The sequence below is a fragment of the Phoenix dactylifera genome, chromosome 12, assembly GCF_009389715.1.
Source record: "Phoenix dactylifera cultivar Barhee BC4 chromosome 12, palm_55x_up_171113_PBpolish2nd_filt_p, whole genome shotgun sequence".
In the NCBI taxonomy this organism is placed as follows: Eukaryota; Viridiplantae; Streptophyta; class Magnoliopsida; order Arecales; family Arecaceae; genus Phoenix; species Phoenix dactylifera.
In genome coordinates, this window is record NC_052403.1 from 1,494,894 (window position 1) to 1,513,940 (window position 19,047).

The 19,047-nt window shown below is 39.8% G+C and overlaps 1 protein-coding gene across 1 annotated transcript; it reads right to left on the reverse strand.

The window, feature by feature from the left end:
* Positions 1–482: 482 nt before the first annotated feature.
* LOC103709873 (histone-lysine N-methyltransferase ATXR3-like) lies at positions 483–18,382 on the reverse strand. The gene is made up of 21 exons (XM_008795399.4): positions 18,169–18,382; positions 15,720–17,973; positions 15,395–15,451; positions 13,668–14,927; positions 12,525–12,901; positions 11,872–12,441; positions 11,672–11,772; positions 10,512–11,370; positions 10,230–10,433; positions 10,074–10,145; positions 7,630–7,740; positions 7,438–7,538; positions 3,870–3,969; positions 3,695–3,790; positions 3,299–3,466; positions 3,085–3,210; positions 2,935–2,988; positions 2,003–2,250; positions 1,808–1,916; positions 1,399–1,701; positions 483–868 (listed from the first exon to the last, which is right to left on the reverse strand). The coding sequence occupies exons 2-21, from the start codon at positions 17,833–17,835 to the stop codon at positions 692–694; spliced, it is 7,209 nt and encodes a 2,402-aa protein (XP_008793621.3). The 5' UTR covers positions 17,836–17,973; positions 18,169–18,382; the 3' UTR covers positions 483–691.
* Positions 18,383–19,047: the final 665 nt, after the last annotated feature.

Consider the following 19,047-nt stretch of genomic DNA (forward strand, 5'->3'; position numbering starts at 1 on the left):
CATTTTCTTTCACCTCATTTCCAGCTTAAATTTACTGCTCTTCACTAAATTTCTCCTACATTTCAAAAACATAGACGATCGAGGCCATAGCATGCATGCAAAATCATCGACAGATCTAGTATTTCTCCACAAGCTGGATTCTTCCTTCATCGCCTTTCTTCACCTTCCTTCCAACTTGAATTTACTGGTCCTTACTATAATCCTCCTACCATGTAAATGTAGCTGATTTGAGGCGATGACAAGTTCACTCAAAATCATTAGAATGAACAGGTATATATCCAGAAGCCAGATTAGCAAAATCTAAGACAAAGTTTAACTTGCCTAAATGGGCGTCCGGAAACAATAAATTTGTAACCCCTGCTGACTAGGGGGAGGAAAAATAGTGTTATATCAATCTAGAACAAAGATCATGCCCGTGAGATTATTCACCCCTTCCACATCAACTACGATTTGTATAAAATGGATCAGCATACACCTGGAGGTGATTAGAAAATGCTAACTTCACATCCATTAACCAATGATCTACCACTAAATAATCGATCCAAATTACAGGGGAGAAACTCTACAAGGGGGAGAATGCTGGGGTGCAATAAAGACCAAACCCCCACAATTAGAAGGGGAAGCTCTGTTAAGGAAACAAAAGAATGTGGTCAATGATTGTTCGAGAAATAGAGAGACAAGGTGGCCTGTGTCACCCATCCCATGCGCCTTGGAAAACATTCGGCCTAGTTTTCAGCCAATGCATCATCTCCTTGTCCATGGGACACTTATTCAACACGGCGTCCAGCATTGGACTACCAAAAAATTTGGGGCCGCTCTTGAACACCCATATCCGGTCCTTAGGCCATGGTCTCTGCGGCTGTTTCTCCTGGTACAACCATGAACAAAATTTCAATATGAAAACCCTTAACGACAAGAATGGCTTGCATCAGAGAAAGCTTCAAAACAAACAGTCAGAAACTAGCAGTTTCACGGGTCCAATCATAATTATTTTATCAGGTACTTCACAAATTTAGGGACATGAACATGCTTCCAATTAATATAAACAACATGAACAAGCACCTTTTGATTATTTTCTTCAGAAAATTTATTCCCCTGGCTAATCAGCTACCTACTACAAACCAACAAGCCTTATTCCATTTATATGGAATCAGAGGATTAAGGTTTGAATTATCTAAGTTAGAGAATGATTTATAACCAACTCCTAATCAGATGTCAACTCTCTAAGTTGGTGCTAAATTTCCTAACAAGTTGGCTCTGAAAACTCAAGGCCTGCTGGCAGGCAGGAAACCCACCATTTTTGGTCACAAATTCATGTCAACAAGAAGCAGACAAATGATCTATAGGCAACCATAAAACATGAAGGCAAGAAAGGTGGCAGCTGTGCAAGGCACTCACCATACGTGACAACATGAATCTCAAGGTTCTTGAGCCATAGACATGTTCTCGCAGTGGCTTCTGAGACTTTGCATAGAAGGAAGAGATATCAGGCAAGGACAAGCAACCCCTCCCAGCTCTTTCCAATCTACAATCTGGCTCTGCATTTGTCTGGCCATACCAATAGATTAGCTGGCCTAAACAATAATTCTCACCATAGGTCTTGCAGTATTCCTGGAATCCTGACCCCATCTTATCAGCATACGTAGGACCTAAGTCAAGAGGGCTGATGTAAACTGGTGGAGATTTTACTGTCTTGTACTCCTGTATGTTATGAGTACATAGTTTATCAAAGCGAGTCCAGATGATACGACAATGCTAAATTTGCAGTAATTATTTGGAAGTTGGTGAAAGAGCCAAAAAAACATACCTGGACTTTAAAAAAGAATTTTGTGTAGGCATACATGTGAATCAAGTCTGCAGCAGCATCATGCCGGCACCTGTGAGTACAAGGGAGGTTTCGCAACTCATCCCTTAACCTGGAATATAGAGACATAAGATAACTCAAGGATTTTATAAATACACAAACACGGGAACCAAAATGCCTTTCAGCATTAGAACTTACCACAGTAAAGACTTCCGGAGTTCTCTCTGGAGATTATCAGAACCAGATGGATCATGGGCATGAATCTTGGCCTTAAGCTCACTGAGTAGATCTGCCTCCATATTAGGGGCCATGGAATGAAGCAGCTCCTCAACCAGCGAACCCTCCCCTTTCCAAAGCACAGAAACTAGGCCTCCAGGGCTAAGCTTCTGTAAGGGTGGCGGAGCTTTCTTAGGGTCCCCAAACACGCATCTTATAAAGTATCTTACCTGCAGCATGGATTCCAGAGAACACAGAAATGAGGCTTTTTATAAACTCAAATCAGCAAGTAGATCGTGAATCTTGCACCACTAGAGTTAGAATACTAAGAATATCATAGGTATATAACATGGCTATATTATTCCCAGATGTATCATAAATAGAAACATGTAAATTATCGATGAGCATATATATATATATATATGTGTACAAGATTTATTAATTTGGATAACACATTCTATTGTGAGGACATGCCTGACTCTGCTAGTCAAAATTCAAATTATGAAAGGAAATGCTACAACACCATATTTCAAGAATCGACATAATATCCAGCATTCTGATAGGATAGACCACATGAGTAATTTTACATTGAATTCATAAGCTTAAGACCAATGACCCAGCAAAATAAACCCACAAATATCAAGTTGCAATCATGTCTATATTACTACAGGCTAAAGAAGTAAAGAATCTAGCACTTTTGCTTGATTTTCTTCCCGCTCAATAATCATAAGTTCACACAAATATCAATAAATTTATCCAAAAATACCTATCTAAGATGCACTAAAATTAACTTGTTAAATAAAACATACTCAAAGAGACATCCTTAATCAGCCTGTCATCATAACTTTCTGTGGTGAAATTTCTCTCCACCAGAGAAAAAGAAACCACATGTTAGAGCAAAGAAAACTTTTCACCTTGTCAAGAGTTAGTGCCACATTTTGAAGCCTCGCATTGTAGACACCCTCAGCCTGACTCATTACATGGAAAACAATTAGGACGCTGATAAAGATAACTAGTCACGTGTAAACAAAGCAAGCGAGAGGTGGTTGGAGCTCAGCATATACCTGAACCTCAGCATCACTTTTCTCGACCTCAAGACATACATCTGAAAAGAATTTTCTCTTCTCCTCCAAGTTGTGCCTAAGAATCTCTTCTGGAAGTTTTATTCTCTCAAAGTCGATAAACCTCACCTTCATTAATTAAACGTGAACTTCAGCTAACATATTGACAAGTTGTAAATTAGAGATAAAATGAGAAACATGCAGCAGAAGTAACTACCAGATGAGCTGAGTAAGCAACAAGCCAATCAGGCAGCCCAGAAAGCAAACAAGTGCCCAGACCAGCCCTTCCCAAAACAATATAGTCTTCTTCAGAAACGGAATTGGCTTCACAAGCTTCTAGCATTAATTTATGTCGGTCCAGCACCCCATGGCAATCCTTCAGCACCTGATGCATGTTCACAATTATTTCAGAATAATTCTGTGATTAAAATTTGAATTGAACAGAAAGATATCAAAAACCACTAGATAAGGTCACCATTGGATACTTGAAAACTCCAATATGTCAGAACCTTTAGAACACTACTAATTAGCTAGAATCAAAATTTGTGCTTAATCTGCACTAATCTTCAATAGACAAAAAGAAGGTATATCATAATTGTGTTGATAATATTACCTTTTGAAATGCCCCTTCACCAGTCAGATTCAGATAACTACCCCTGCAAACTTGACTGCCACACAAACAAACGGATGCTTCATATTCTTCCTTACTCTGCACAACAAGAACATGTGAAATCAATGATAGGATATTATCTGCAATGAACCAAAAGTCTATCAAACAAGAAGCACACCTCTGTTACAGAGTTATAGTCAAAAGTGATCTCTTCACCATAATTAATCGGTCGTACAGTATAAATTCCTATTTGGTATTGACCATCCACAGCAGTAACCCTGTTTAAAAATAATTCAGGTATTATTATAGAATTAAGAGGATAGAGAACTGTTACATGATAACCAGAATACCATGTTCATCATTATTTTCATGTGCTATTATTATGTAGCAGAACAGATAGATACATTAAAACACTCGATAAAATAAGAACAGGATGATAGAGGTTGTAACAGGATGATGAAAATAACAAGGCAATAAGTGCATGACCATAAAATATTGGATAATGGATAAGAGACCATGCAAATACGATGAGCATAGGAGAGCTATAAGAATGCTAAGATAGATTACTGGTAAATCTAGAACAAAGGGATTAATCACATAACCAAAGAATGTTCTCTGCCAATAAAAGGAAAAAAAGGAAATGAATGAGAGAGGATAGGGAACCAAGCTGCCTGTGAAGTTGAAGCTGACTTTGCGATACAGACTAGTCCCAATTTTCTTGCTTGCAAGTTCAGACTTGTATTAAAAAGTTAGAGAGAAGATTCAACATATAAAGGAACAAATTTGGAAGCAAGGACTAAAAAAATGCTTTGCTTCAAAAAAGGATGCAGTCCTAGCTCACTCCAGAATGAAAGCTGCATGAGGAGTCGATGGGATGAGCCTTGTTGTTTAGGGTTACTTCACAAAGATATAGCAATGACAAGTTCCACAAAACAATGTTTCCATGAAAAGTTGGTTCTACAAAACAAACATCGTTCAAAGAAGAGCTATGAATAGTAATTCTGCATACAGGCTTCTATTGCGCAGATATGCAACTCTTAACACATGCAGATTCACGATGCCAACTTCAAATAGTTAAGCTTAAGTTTGTTGGTTATGGTTAATTCACAACATTAATTGAGGATGCAAGAGAAACAAATGCAGCTTGCCATGGAATGTTAACTCATAACAAAGCATATTCAAAAGATAAGCTGTGAGGCAACATGGTGTATGCAACCGCCTGTTGGATGCACAAGCATGGATCCATGCATCCATACATAAGTTGCAACTACAAAAGTTTTACACTAAGGATTCTGGGAAAGCCTAATATCTAAACTTCACTTGAAGATCAAAATTATATGAGAGAGAGAGAGAGAGAGAAAATTTTGCGGTGATTTTCTTCTTCTTCTTTTTTTTTTTTTTTTTGCTAAAGCAGGCATTTCATACACAGTGATTTTCTCCCTGGATACTCCCAAACAAATAGCAGTAAGGCCCTAATAAAAAATGATATAGTAAGAATTGAGATTACCCTGACCCAATGCAACAATTTGTGACATAAAAAACAGAAAGCAAAAAAAAAGCATTAAAGAATCAGTGTGTGAAATTAGTCAAATAAAAAAAAAAGATAATAATATCATTCAAAAATTGTTCACGTAGTCTCAAATAAATAGAAAATTTATAAAAACCATTCAGAAGATGTGATAGGTAAAGATGAGGAAGCAGAATAATTTAAAACATTTCTTGTCAAATTCTTATAACCAATTCCAATCATACAAGTCATCATGCTAACCTTTTTAGCTTTACATGGCTCACAATGAAGAGAAGATCTCAACAAATGACACAAATGGTGGTGACAATAAGTCACATCATGTAAAACTAAAAGATATACACAAAGGTGCGTATATGCTTCACCTGTTCCGATTACTATGCTAGCAGCTTACTTCCCAAGCCACCCCACCATTTGGCTGGATTTATTAGCTTGTCCAAGTCACTAACTTAATAGTCTATTTCCTAGAATATTTACCTACACCAAAGACACATGGCCTCCATATTTCCGATCTCCAATTTCACCACTGATCAGACCTGCCTAACGTGCTCAGACACATTGTACTGAAGGTCTCCAAATTATCCTTTATCTTTTCATATAATAGTGTAATAGGACAAACTTCTAAAGTTCTAATAATTGTATAGGGGACTATAAGAAGCAATCATAAGAAAAGTTTTACAAAGATATGAGCATTTACAATATCTGATAACATCTCAATTAATTCCCCTTACAATAACTAAACATTATTGTCACCACAGATGTACCAAAATGATTCAATTAGTCAGTAATTAATGGCTGACCTATACTCAAGAAGCAATAACATGGCCCTACCTCTAAGCTCATGTTAAAGGGATTAAATTAGGTCAGGTCAGAAGGTTCAGCCAAGCTTGTCCAATCCGGTAACTGCGTGGCTGCATTTACCAAGCTAGTTGGTCAGACACATTTATAATTACACAAAACAATATCATGGACCTATTTATATCTCTGACAGAAATTTCAATGTCAACTAAATAAAGTTTGAATGAATTTTAAAATTTACTGAAGTCAGTACAATTTTTTTAGAGGTTGATACTATTACTATGGGTAATAATTACAGAGAACATTTCATGGACCTATTTATACCTCTGACAGAGATTTTCAATTTCAGCTAAATAAAGTTTGAATGAATTTTTAAATCTGCTTAAGTTGGTGCATTTTTTTTAGAGGTTGACACTTACTATTGCTAGGTGAGCAGAGCTGTTAGTACAAATTTTTTTAGAGGTTGACACTATTACCATCGGTAGAGCAGAGCTTACACACACACAATGATTTTTTTTATGCTTTTTCTTATTGAGGTATTGGGGGTGCGGTGGGAGTATACTGATATTTGATTTTTCTCATGCAAGGTACTAGGGGATCACTCTTTTAAGTTAACTTTGGATTTTGAGAATGCTTACTTTTTCCATCACATCTTGGTATAAGTGTAGTCATGAAGTTCTTCAAATCTTTCCATGGCCCTCATCTTTATTATTAATGACAAAAATCCTTATCTAACAAAAGGGTAAAAATCCACCAAACTTGCTAAAATAACAAAATCAATTATTAAGATGGGCTAAAAACCAGGAAAACAAAACCAAAGTAAAGAAAGAATGATAAATAATGTTAAGGTTTTTTAAGATCTGACTAGTGTCCAATTAACAGGAAAACCACATAAGCTAGACTAACAGTAAAATAAAAGGGGAATATCAAAAACCAAAGTTCATACAAATGCAAAGACCCAGCTCCTATTCTGGCACTTGCTAAATTCAACTGGTTTAGACTGTCCAGAACTGGGTAAGAATATTATGTAGCTCAAATGCTAGATGCAACGTATCCAGATCTCTCTCTCTCTCTCTCAAAAGCGCACACACAATGGGGATGTCAAAAATGAAACACTGATCGCTCATACCAAATAAGAGATGGAAGTTAAGCCAGTTCCAGACTAAAAATGTTCTTAAAATGTGTTTTTGTTGTCATATAATAGCCTATTTATGTGACATTTATCAATTGTTCTCCTGAACTTGCAAGAGAAACAGAGACAGAGACAGAGAGAGAGACAGACAGAGAGAGAGAGAGAGATGAAGGGGGGTGGAGATTTTTTTTTGTTTTTTTTTATGTGAAGGGAGGGGAGCGAGGGGGGGGGGGGGGGGGGGGGTGAATGGAGATAAGTGAATCAGATATAAGTTAACATATGAAAGCTTACTTTGCTTCACAGTTAGGCCTGCAAGAGTGACAGATTCTGCTTGCATAGTTTGCCTTGTGCATGGCATCAACAACAACCAAATCATATCCATCACAGTCACCCTGTCATATAAATAGGCAAATCAATCAGCTGTCTGGAATATGGGATTGGTAATGAAAATATGCCCCTTAACGGAAAAATGTTAAAAAAAACCTTTGGCCTCTCCAGGTAAATGTTATAAAACTCAGGTGCTGGTTCTTGATTATTTTTTTGTAAAGACCTAATTCCATCCTGTTTCTCAAACCATTTCCAAGCTGGATAAACCTGAAAATATTGATTAAAAAAAAAGCTTCAAAATCCACATTGTAAACTCCAAAGTCACCATTTAACTGCTCCTAATTGAAGGCTTGAAGCTAAAATTGTAGGAACAATGTGAGCCAGTTTCATGTGCATTATGTTATATCATGGGCTAGAGAACCAAAGGAAAAAAGAAAACCCAAAGTGTAGAAGAGGGATGCAAAGGTTTATTAAATTGACAATCATGAGGTCTCCAGTTAGCATTTTCAATTATCATAATGGTTTCAGAGCAAATTATGGGTCAATATTAGGCCACAGAAATTTCTAATATCCATGTTTATGCTCAAACAGCTACAAAAGAAGCAACTTGAGACTAAAGTTTGGTTGTTTTAAGTTTAAAAATAAATAATTAAAAGACATGATAAATATGAAAATCTAGTTAAAGCACAGGAGAGTTTTACAGGCAGCTTTTATTTTAAACTTTATTGTTTATAATTTTAAATTATGAGATAAATATATAAATTGGTATATCCGTAATTCATAAAAGAATAAGAAGCATGTTGAGATGCGCGTGAAATGCAATAAGACATTTAACACAATTAAAGAAAAGGATTATAGATAGGAACTATGAGCACCTATTAATTCGTAGGCACTAATATAAACAAGTCAATTTCTACCACAAATAAAAGGACAAAGACAAGGCAGTCTCAACCAACACCAGTCTTTTAAAAGAGAACATTATGGGGATACAACAATGCAAGTCATGATGAAAGGCTTAGAAAACTATTGTTGACTCCACCTATAATAATATACAGATGGTGATGAAGGATTCAGACGACCGAGTCCAAATAGATCGGTTACAACTTGATGGCTGCTATTCAGATATCATACTACAAAGATGAATCTTAAGCACCTAGGTGGTATACCACGGAAGTATATAAATGTCGGAATATTAATACAAGCAAGTGAACCATACGAAAATTTATCTTCATAAAGACCTCTCATTTATAAGACAATTATCACCATAAATATTTTACCCAATCTTACTTCTGACAGATTTTAATGGTTTTTAATATATATGCATATATATAATATAATTTTAACTAAAAATCTCATGGACATTAGAGATGCATTCTGAATGTGATCTCTGACAGAACTGCTCCACAACATTCATGACGATGACAAAGGGAAGCAATTTGAACAGCTGGGAATTTTGCTTGCTCAAACAGTAACTAGAATCCATATAGAGGGCACAATATTTGGGCATGCTTACAGTCACATCTTGCAAGCTCAGTATTTGGGCACAATATAGAGGACAGAAAGTTCCAGAATTTGAATAGCAGCAGTAAAGTCACAGCAGGAAACCATTAGAAGTTCAATTAGGAAAAAGGATGATCAAAAAATAAGATAATGCGGCACACACAGGTGTTCACACATGTACACATATACTTGTACCAGCAAAAAAGAAATGTCAGCAAGATAATAACATTTACTAATTAATTTACAATTAATATTTCATAAGAATAATTTCAGGAACACTTCAACCAATGAAAATTGGATTTTTTTTAAAAAATAGTTTACATAGTATTGAGATCAATGAGCTGCAAAAAAACCAATAAACAGAACATCCTACAGGTAAAACAATTGACCTCCAATAAATCTAGGTCAGTGCAAGTGATAATGTTAGTAATTAATAGATGTTCGAGTGAAAACTTAAGATACAGGAGCTGGATTGCACTTGAAAGATGCACATATTGAAAAACAATGTAAAATGCTTGTGTTGCATGTAAGGTTCGCCGTCTCAGCACCGGACCCTGTACCGATGCCACACTAGCATAGTATCGGCACGGTATGGTACGCAGTTTATTTGGCATATCGAATGTCGGTACGCCACCAGTACCGGTACCAAACCAGTACGATACGACTGGTACCATCCGGTACGGTACGGCATACCATGGTTGCATGTCAATGGATGGTAGACTGTGATGTTAAAACTCATCACATTATGCTTCCTAATGTAAAAGTGCTGCATGGATATTAATAATGGTTACAAAGATTACAAAAAAAATCAGGACAATCAAACTAATGCAAGTGAGCTCGGGTTCAAAGATGTCATCTTAAATACATAAATGGGCTCATATTCTGAAAACTACATTTCATCGTTAACTGGTCCTCATTTATATGAAACAGAAAAAATGACAAAATAGGTTGAGAAGAAATTCTGTAGTCATCCTATTAACACGACATGCAGCTATGCTAAAATTTGCTGTGGCATTATCTCTCACAAGATTATAATTATAATGTCATCATTAAGTAAAAAGGTTGCAGAGAAAAAGATCAACCAGCTAAACAATGAATACCTCTCCCAAAAATTCAACAACAAAATCATCTTCACCAAAACCACCTTCTTTGTTGCAAACAACTCCGAGTCCCTGATGGGAGAAGAACGAAAGCAAATAATGGTCAAACAGATTAAAGCCAAATTTAAATATTTATAGGTAAGGGTAAGAGTGTGCCTTTCTATAAGCAACGTAATTATCATCAGGGCGACTACGAATGGCCTTTAATATGGCCTGGCACATTTTTACAATGCGTGCGTCACCTCCATCCTCTGCATCCTTCAGGATTTCTTCAACAACAGGCTGTAGAGGATAGACCATTGGTGTATTTCCAGTACCAGTGAAATGCCTGACTAGCTTATTCAGAGTGCGAAGAAGCAACTGAAAAGAAAACTTTTGGTAAGATTCACAAGCAACAAGCAACCACATCTGGAAAGAACAACAGTTCCCTCAGCATACCTCTTCAATGAACTTATGTTTATCAGCAAGTAGCCAATCAGGTTCCTCTGGCATAGAATCAAGAAGAAGATTATGTGTATAAGGATCTATACCATATACTTCTTGCTCTAGGACTTCAACTCCTAGCATTTTCCTGGGTTTGTAATCCTTCACCTCAGGGATTTCCATATCTGACTCCTCCATACCACTCTTTTGTGCAAGCAGTTTTTCAGAATAATCATCAGGTAAAGCAACCTGCATCTTTCGTTGCACTTCCTCCTCATCTGCTATAATAACATACTGGTCAATAACTTCATATTTTCTAGTAATTGGCGGAACAAGACTAGATTTTGTCATACGAGCACCCCATTCACGATCATCAGTGATAGAATCTAAAGAATCGTCCATTTTAAAATAGCCATCCCCTTTTATATCCCACATCGCTCCTGAATTCAGGTCCAAGTCACTTTCTGTATCTGAAGCAGAACTCTCACCTTCACCTCTATCATCTTCTTCAGAGAAATCATTTTCATGGTCATCAGATGTCTCACTATCAGAATCCATGTCCCTTTTCTTTAACTTAGAGAGGCTTCTTTTGATCTCACGGTCAAATGCATAGGCTCTATAATCTGTTCCACCATTGGCATAGGATGTGTTTACACTCCTACTTATGCCCTTCTTTTCATTTATACCTTTGTTTTGCTTCTTTTTAAGTTTAGATTCTGATAGATATGATCCAGAATCTGAGCTGTCTTTTAGTGTGTTCAACATTTCAACTCTTCCATTAATTAACCAAGGGTTCTCTTTCAATCTCTTCGCCAGTTGGATAAATGACATGATAATTTTTTTCATATCTCCAGCATCACCACGATTTTTTGCTCTGCAATTATGTGAACACCATTAGATCATAGTTTTTCATAAAATAGTTTAAAAAAAGAAAGAAAAAAAAGAAATTATAGAAAAAGATCATCAACATGCCCAGATAAAAGCGGGGGTCTCAATAGAGCCGCTTTCCGCAAACCTGGAAATATGAGGGGGATAAAACATAACGAATATGATCAAAAAACCCCAAGGGGCACAACTAGCAGCTGTTCATATTTTGGAATTTTCACATAAATATAAGTAATTTTATTTCAACATTAGTTACAAGCCAAATGCATCAGAAGAACAAGCAGTCTTACTTAAATGCATCCCGGCACATTCGACTGATGTCATCCTTGACAGAACTCATACCATGCCGAAAATAATAACCATTTCTCATCCTGTCTTCAATTTTTGCAACCTGTAATGTGAAAATTGAAATCTAGTAAGTATTTAGACTGTTAAACTTTTATACTAGCAGAAATCAGCACTTCAAGGATTAGAGTACTGTTGGCAGTACCTTGGGTATAAAGAATTCAAACTTGTTTCCCTTCATGATGTCCTTCAAACTGTTGGCAATAAATTCTTCCATCTTCCTATACCCAGACTCAGTTTTCCTTTGCAACCATCGCCTCACCTGTGCATCCCTTGACAGATCTGCCGATGACTTTCTAGCATCAAGTAACTTGGCTCGCTTATAAAAGCCCTGCCGGAATGAAAGGCTTGAAGAATCCTTTCTATCCACCAAACTGGATTCACTACAACCAAAATCTAGCTCATCAGAATCATCCAACTGACTGCCTAAGGCCCGAAAAGTGTTAGACAAGGAGTAGCTTTTCTCGGTTATTTGTTTAAGGCTTCTTATCTTTGAATGTGAATCCTCATAATTCTTGACGTTGCCTGAATTGAAGCTCTTAATCCATTTTACATTCTGAAATTTGGGTTTTAAATCATTCAACTGACTGCATCCTCTAATATCAATATAAGATATGCATGTAAATTGTTGGAGGACTTCTTCAAGAACGCTAGCACTTATATTAGCACACCCTGCTAAGACAAGAGATGTTACATTTTTCTTGTCATAACCACCCTGCAAGACCAATTGAAAGTAGCGTGTTAAGGCAATAAATAATAAGAAGACAGCAGCCAGATAAAAGTGACAAGGAAACATACCATAATACTCAGAAACATGGAGTCACTACATCTGGAACCAGCATTTGACAAGTCAACATGTCTGCACAGATTCTTGTAAAACTTGACCACCGCATTCCAGTGTTTACATGTAGCAGCAGAGGAGATAAGTGACTTCATGTCGGCTTTTAAAAAGTGGAAAACCCTACCTAATATACGGCCATTCAATAGGCCCCAGCTCTCATTCTCTGTTTTGGAACCTATACAATTATCTTCAATAAAAACAGCATCACCACATAAATGATCGAAAGAACAGTCATTCTTCTGACCAGCAAGTAAATCATCTTCCATTTCAGAAGCTCCATCACTTTCATCAGCCAGCAGTCGTGCTCTTTTTGCAGAACGAGATATCCCATCTTCTGCATTAAGGTAAATAAGTAGGGTATCAGAACAACAGAAGGCAACTAAAACAAAATGCTCACCACGCACAGGAAACAACCAAAGTCACAAGGAATGCTTAAATAAGCAGAAATAAAAGCCTTAGACAAAACACTAGTCAAGCCAGAAGCTGCACCATTGCAACCCAGTCTTATGAAAAACCAAAGCAGCAGTCAAAAGTAAATGACATTGACCCAATCAAGAGGTAAACCATCTCTCAATATTTTTGTGCGCATATACGCTTAAATCCACATACGCATGTATTCATCCATGAATTCATGCATATGTGTATGCATCTTTGTATGATGCCTACATGTGTACACACAAGCAATTACGTATAGACAAGCACTCACACGTATATACAACAAATTTTGGACTAAAAAGATAGTAGGCCACTTCTCTGGGTATATGATTAGCTCAGGTTCTAAGCCCTGCACAGAAGCATGCCTAAAAGACCATCTAAAAGACCATCTACGCACCAGCACATCCAGACGCATGCTTGGATGACAGAGGAACTAAGGGAGAGAGAGGGAAAATATACAAGCATAGTTTGGACCCAGAAAGATCATAGGCCGCTCCTCTAGATATACAGTTAGGTCAGGTTCTATGCCATGACCACAAGCATGTGAAAGAGGGAATTTATGCACAAGCATGTCCAGACACATGGCTGGATGATAGAGGAACGAAGGAATGGAAAGGAAAAAGTAAAAATATACAGCCTCCTACAACATCAAGATAATTACATACCTGATCTCCAAAAACTGTCCCCTGACAAGTCCTGAGCTAGAACAGCAGAGCCTCTTCTGATAGAATAGTTGAATGGAAAGTGCTTGTCCATCTCCTTCTTCGGCTGTTTTGCACCAATCCATGGATCCAAAACCTCATTTATAGCAGCAGCAAACTCCCTGTTTTTGTATGATTTCATGACAAGTTCATGCAACTTGCCTCGTGTATAGCCAATAAATTGAGGGTGCGAACTGTGAAATGAATGTGAAGCACTGCTTACGTCACCCTGGAATACCTCTGTCTGAGTAAGAGCAGCAGCAGCAGAAGAACATGCAGTTGGAACTGTTGTTTCTTCTTCATGATGAGCAGCTTCAGAAGCCTTTACATTTTTGGTAATTGGAAGCCAAGTGTTGTCAATCTTCCGGAAGACACTGATGTTCTCGAGGATAGTACCTTTAGCAACTAAATCCTGCAACTCTGAATATGATGATGGGCCATGTTCACGACCAGCACCATCCAAATAGTACCAATCACCCAGATCTATTGATAATTCATCAATGGTACCAACATGATCCCTAGGAGCAATGAGGATGGTCCTGCACTCGTGCAAACTTTGCAAGTCTCGTTCATGAAGCTTCCTGGAACAAGAGGAACCTTCATAAAATGAACTCCTGTCACTATTCGCTGAGTATGACCTTGACCTTGGAAGATGGCGCTCAGTGCTTCTGCCTTTCACAGGAGGTTCAAAAGAGGTATGGTCCTTAACCACACATGTGTTTATCCGAACCACAGGAAGCATTGTTCCTTTTACTCCCCTAGGAGCTAACAGCTTTACCTGGCCTGATCTGCTTGTAAGACCACTTTTGCTTGGGTCGCTGCTATCAATATTATCTTCTGTTGAGGAGAAAGCCCAAGGTGGTAGATCGAACTTTTTGACGCGAGAAGGATGGTAAAGGTCATCCCTTCTGTGCCAACGGGGATCCTCATGTCCAGACCTTGGCATCTGACACAGGGGGTAGCCTTCATTAAGGACAAGCTTTCTTCTGTAGGATCTGTCTTGACTAACGTCATCATTTCTCTTCCAGTCGCCACCCTTACAAGACCACCTGCCAGCAAACCAATCACTAGAACCACCACCAGGAATCACATAATCCTTCTCAGAAGGTGCGACAAATCTAACTTCACCAGCTTCCCTTGAGAAGCTTTCAAAAGCTCTACGAGGTCCCTCATCTCTTGCATGTTTGGAAAGCTCATAACTGTGAGATTGGAATCTTGTGAAACCTACATCAAAAATGAAATTATCAGGGTAAGAAACTAAAAGCCATGCCCCATAAATAGAAATTAGAAAACTATAGCAAGAACGAAGAGATAGGAATACTTCTAGGATGAAGGTTCCACCAAGACAGTTTCGTTAAATTTGAAATGGATTGACAAGGAGGGTTAAACAACCACATAATAGTGACCAAGTCATTGGAAAACGATTTTATAAATCATGGTTTGCCATTCAATCCTATCAAACACAGCCCCATACTAAGGCAAATCTTGTATATCATCCAAAGATTTTGAATGCATAATGCATCCTATATAAAAAAAGAATCTACATAATTAACAAAATAAAATAGGTAGTCAGAACATAGTATACTTTAAACAGGGAACGATAAAGTGATCTAGTTTATAAACAAAAGGGACCATCAAAAATTGAAGGAAATCAAAAAAAAAAAAACAACAACAACACTTAAGCGTTATACCTTCAGACTGACCCCATTTCTCCCAATCTGCATGCTCAAACGCCGTGTTCAATGCTTCTGCAATGATGAGAATTGCACAAAACAAAAAAAAAAGGGATCAATCAGGGGCATAGAAATCCAGAGGGAAAAGAATGTGTGACTAGTCTTAGGGTGTTAGTGGGCCAGGATTTGGGCTGGCATTACACTATTCTGGGCCAGGCCCAGGATCCAGCCTCGTTCAACAATTTGGATCTGATAAGCCCAAACCCAACCCATTAACAACCCAAATGGGCGCAAGTACCGTAAGTATTCAAAAATTTGAAAACAGCAGATTCAACAAAATTACCTCCGATGGTCTCAAGTTCCATTCCATCTAAAATAGTATAACCATCCAATAAAGCTTCAACCCTCTTGTCAATATGAAAATCTTCATCAAATTCTGGTGCAACAGAAGCACCCCCAGGATGCAACTCCTGCTGGGATACTGAAATGCATGTTTCCTCGCAAAGATCTCCGGCCTCAGCTAATAAGTTCCCTGGGGCTTCTGGAGGGCTTACCATCTGAGTCACAGCATCTGAAGCAACAGACGGCAGGTTCAAACAAACCACCGGAGAGGCAGCATTCTCAACAGTTACCCAACGGTCACTGTCAGCATGTTTTATCAAATGATCAGAAAGAAGAACCCCTTCTTCAACAAGCCTTTTAAGGTCAACTAGTTTCGAGGGTCCCTGTTCTGTACCAATATGATCAAGATAATACCACTTCCCGGCGATGGAACCAGATGCTATAGTAACATGGGGTGGAGTGTCACATATATCCATATCCTCTTCCATGGATGGTAGCTCTTCAAGAACCCCATTAACCTGAGACTGAGAAAGGGGAGGGGGAGGGGGAGAGGGAGGAGGAAGAATGGGGGGAGGAGGAGGGGGAGGAGGAGGAGGAGGAAGCAGTGGTGGTGGAGGGGGAGGAGGAGGTTCACTAGGTTGCCTACTTGGATTCTGTAACACCTTATCCTTATCGAGTTTATCCTCAATATTTGTGTCGCAACTGCTCTTATTTGATTGCCTGACTGAGTTATTCTTGAGGGTATCTTTTTCACCATACTCCCTACGCCCCGCCCTCTCCTCATACCTGCTATTTTGCTGCTTCTCACTCCCTCTGCTCTTCTTGCTCAATTCTTGATGATCTATGGCACGTCGACGATCACGTGGGGACTGCTCTGGATATTCTGGCGTCCGGTCTCTGCGATCGCGATGCCGAGCACGTAGACGTGGGGATCGGTCGGAGTGGCTTGGGGTTCGATCCCTGTGATCACAGAGGCGGGTTCTGTCACGTGGCGAACGCTCCGACTCCAAGTAATGCGGGCTCCGATCCCTGTGGTCATGGTGCTGGGCTCGCTCATGCGGGGATCGATCAGAATGTCCCGAGCTTCGGCCTTGTCTATCATGGCAAACTCGGGATGCCAGCGTCAACTCATGATACCTAGAAGAAGAGTACCTGCTGGCAGATGAAACCCTTGATGATGAAGAGGAAGCATTCCTGTATGACTTCTCTGGATAAGTGGTGCGGTTTTTACTCTCTTCTGACTTCCTCGAGGTTTTCAGCGCTGACTGGTCGATGAACTCTGAATGGTGCTTGTGATTGCTGCTCTCGGACTCCATATAATGACGCTTTGGCCAGGTTCCCAAATTATACTCCTTATCATGGTTCTTCCCATTGCCATGTTCGTGCTTGATCTTACCTGGTTCCTCTTCAGCTGGTCGTGAGCATTTCTCGCTACCATCCCATTTTAAAGAAGGTATCTTCCAGTGGTTGCTGTGACCGCCATCTTTCCTACGGAAACTATCCTCCAGGGAGTGGTCTCGCTTGCCCTTCCACCATTTCTCTGGAATGGACTCGCCCTTCTCCAATTCCACCATCCGCCCTCTACCGGACCCGACGTCTGACTTGTCCAATTCCCCACCTCTCTTCCGCTTATCCGTCACGAACCCTCCCTTTTCCAATACTCCTTTGCTCCATCTATCTGGAAAGAGCTCCCCCTTCTCCACCTCTTCCTTTCTCCGCCTCTGTGAGACGAGCTCTCCTGCTTCAGCTTCACTTTTCTGCCATTTCTTCGGAACAAACTCCCCCTTTTCCAATTCCCCATTCCGAAACTCCCCTTTCTCCGCTTCCCTTTTCTGCAACTCCCCCTCCTCCAATTCCACCTTCCGCTGCCTCTCCGGTACAAAATCTCCCTTCTCCAACTCCGCTTTCCTCGCTCTCCCGTCCAATTTTCGAGCTTTCTCCGAACTCAAATCTCCCTCTTTCTTCGCTGCCTCACCCCTCTCTGCCTTCTTCATCACATTATCTGGCCTAAAGGGCTTCGAAGCAAGCACGCCGTTGCCTCCACAAAGCACCTCCGAGATCGGGAATCTCTCCATGACATGCTGCGAGGGGGCACACGCGACTCCTCCATCTCCCATGGGACTCCAGCGGGAGCCCTAGGAGGTGTCCAGAACCAGCTCGGCGCACCAAAACCCTAGCTTTCCCCTCCTCCCGGTCCGTCGATGCTCATCGCCGCCGCCCTTCCAATCCCGAACCCAGCTCCAAGAATCAAAACCCTAATTTGCAGCAGAACAGACAAGAAGACGGCAATTTTTCAGCGCCCCAGAACAAATCAAGAAAGCAAAGCACAGCACAAAATGCACGGTTTCGAATCAAGAAGTAAAGAAAACCGAAAGAAAACCGATTAGGAACCCTAGAAATCGAATTGCAGCGAAACCAAACAAGAGGCAAGGGTTTCGAGGGGGACTCACCGGGCCGGAGATCGAGAAGGCTCCGATCAGGAGATCTAGGGACGCGGCATGGCAGCCGAGCAGATTCGAAGCTCTTCTGCTTTCCTCTCTCCCTCTCCTATTCCCCTCTCTCGCTCGCTCTCTCTCGCGCTCGCTCTCTATCTCTCTCTCTCTCTCTCTATCACTCTCTCTTACCGTTTATCTTCTCTCCTTCGCGCTCTCTTCCTCTCCCTCTCGCTCTCGGGGGGAGAAGACGGAGTCTTCAATATATATATATATATTTATTTATTTCGATTTATTTCCTGCTCCCTGGCCCTCGGCTATACATACACGGTCCGAGAAGACGCAGGCGGTGAGCATACCGTATGGAGTATATGTATACACGGTACAGGCAGCGGTCGAGATTTTTTTATAACGAGTTCGGTGGACCAGGGAAATAAACACAACTCAAGAACACCATGCGTTTCACTTGAAACGGTCCCGCACTGCTCTGAGTGGAGTTTCTTGTGTGAGTGCTCGTATGGATTGTGATATTCTTACACCTAAAAATACGTTTCTTGTGAGGGTTGTGAGGTGGATCCGCTTGTCTCTGTGCCCAGCAGCAAAATCTTGCTCGATTGGGTGGCTCAACGTGTTGTGAGTTTGTGGGGACCGCACTGACTTGGGAGTTGGATGATTTCCCTCAAACGTTTCTTTTTGTTTTTTTTACCGAACCGGATGATTCATACAATTCTGGTACGGATGAGTTTTGCGAGTCGAAGTAATTTTCGGAAAGGCACAATCAGAGGAGCTCTCATGTGCGGACCAGCAGTAGCCTTATCCTCTCCTCTTTGTTGAAAGATAATTCAAAAAGATCAAAAACAGCATACTCCAAAGCCCACTAGGTAGCTCACTCTCTCC

What these genes read in the sequence shown, in the direction of transcription:
- LOC103709873 (XM_008795399.4), bottom strand. Translation starts at nt 17,835, where the DNA reads ATGGGAGATGGAGGAGTCGCGTGTGCCCCCTCGCAGCATGTCATGGAG. An exon ending in CCATGTTTCTGAGTATTATG is followed by an intron (nt 12,442 to 12,524) that starts GTATGTTTCCTT and finishes TTGGTCTTGCAG; the next exon opens with GGTGGTTATGACAAGAAAAA. An exon ending in ACTATAACTCTGTAACAGAG is followed by an intron (nt 3,791 to 3,869) that starts GTGTGCTTCTTG and finishes CTTGTTGTGCAG; the next exon opens with AGTAAGGAAGAATATGAAGC.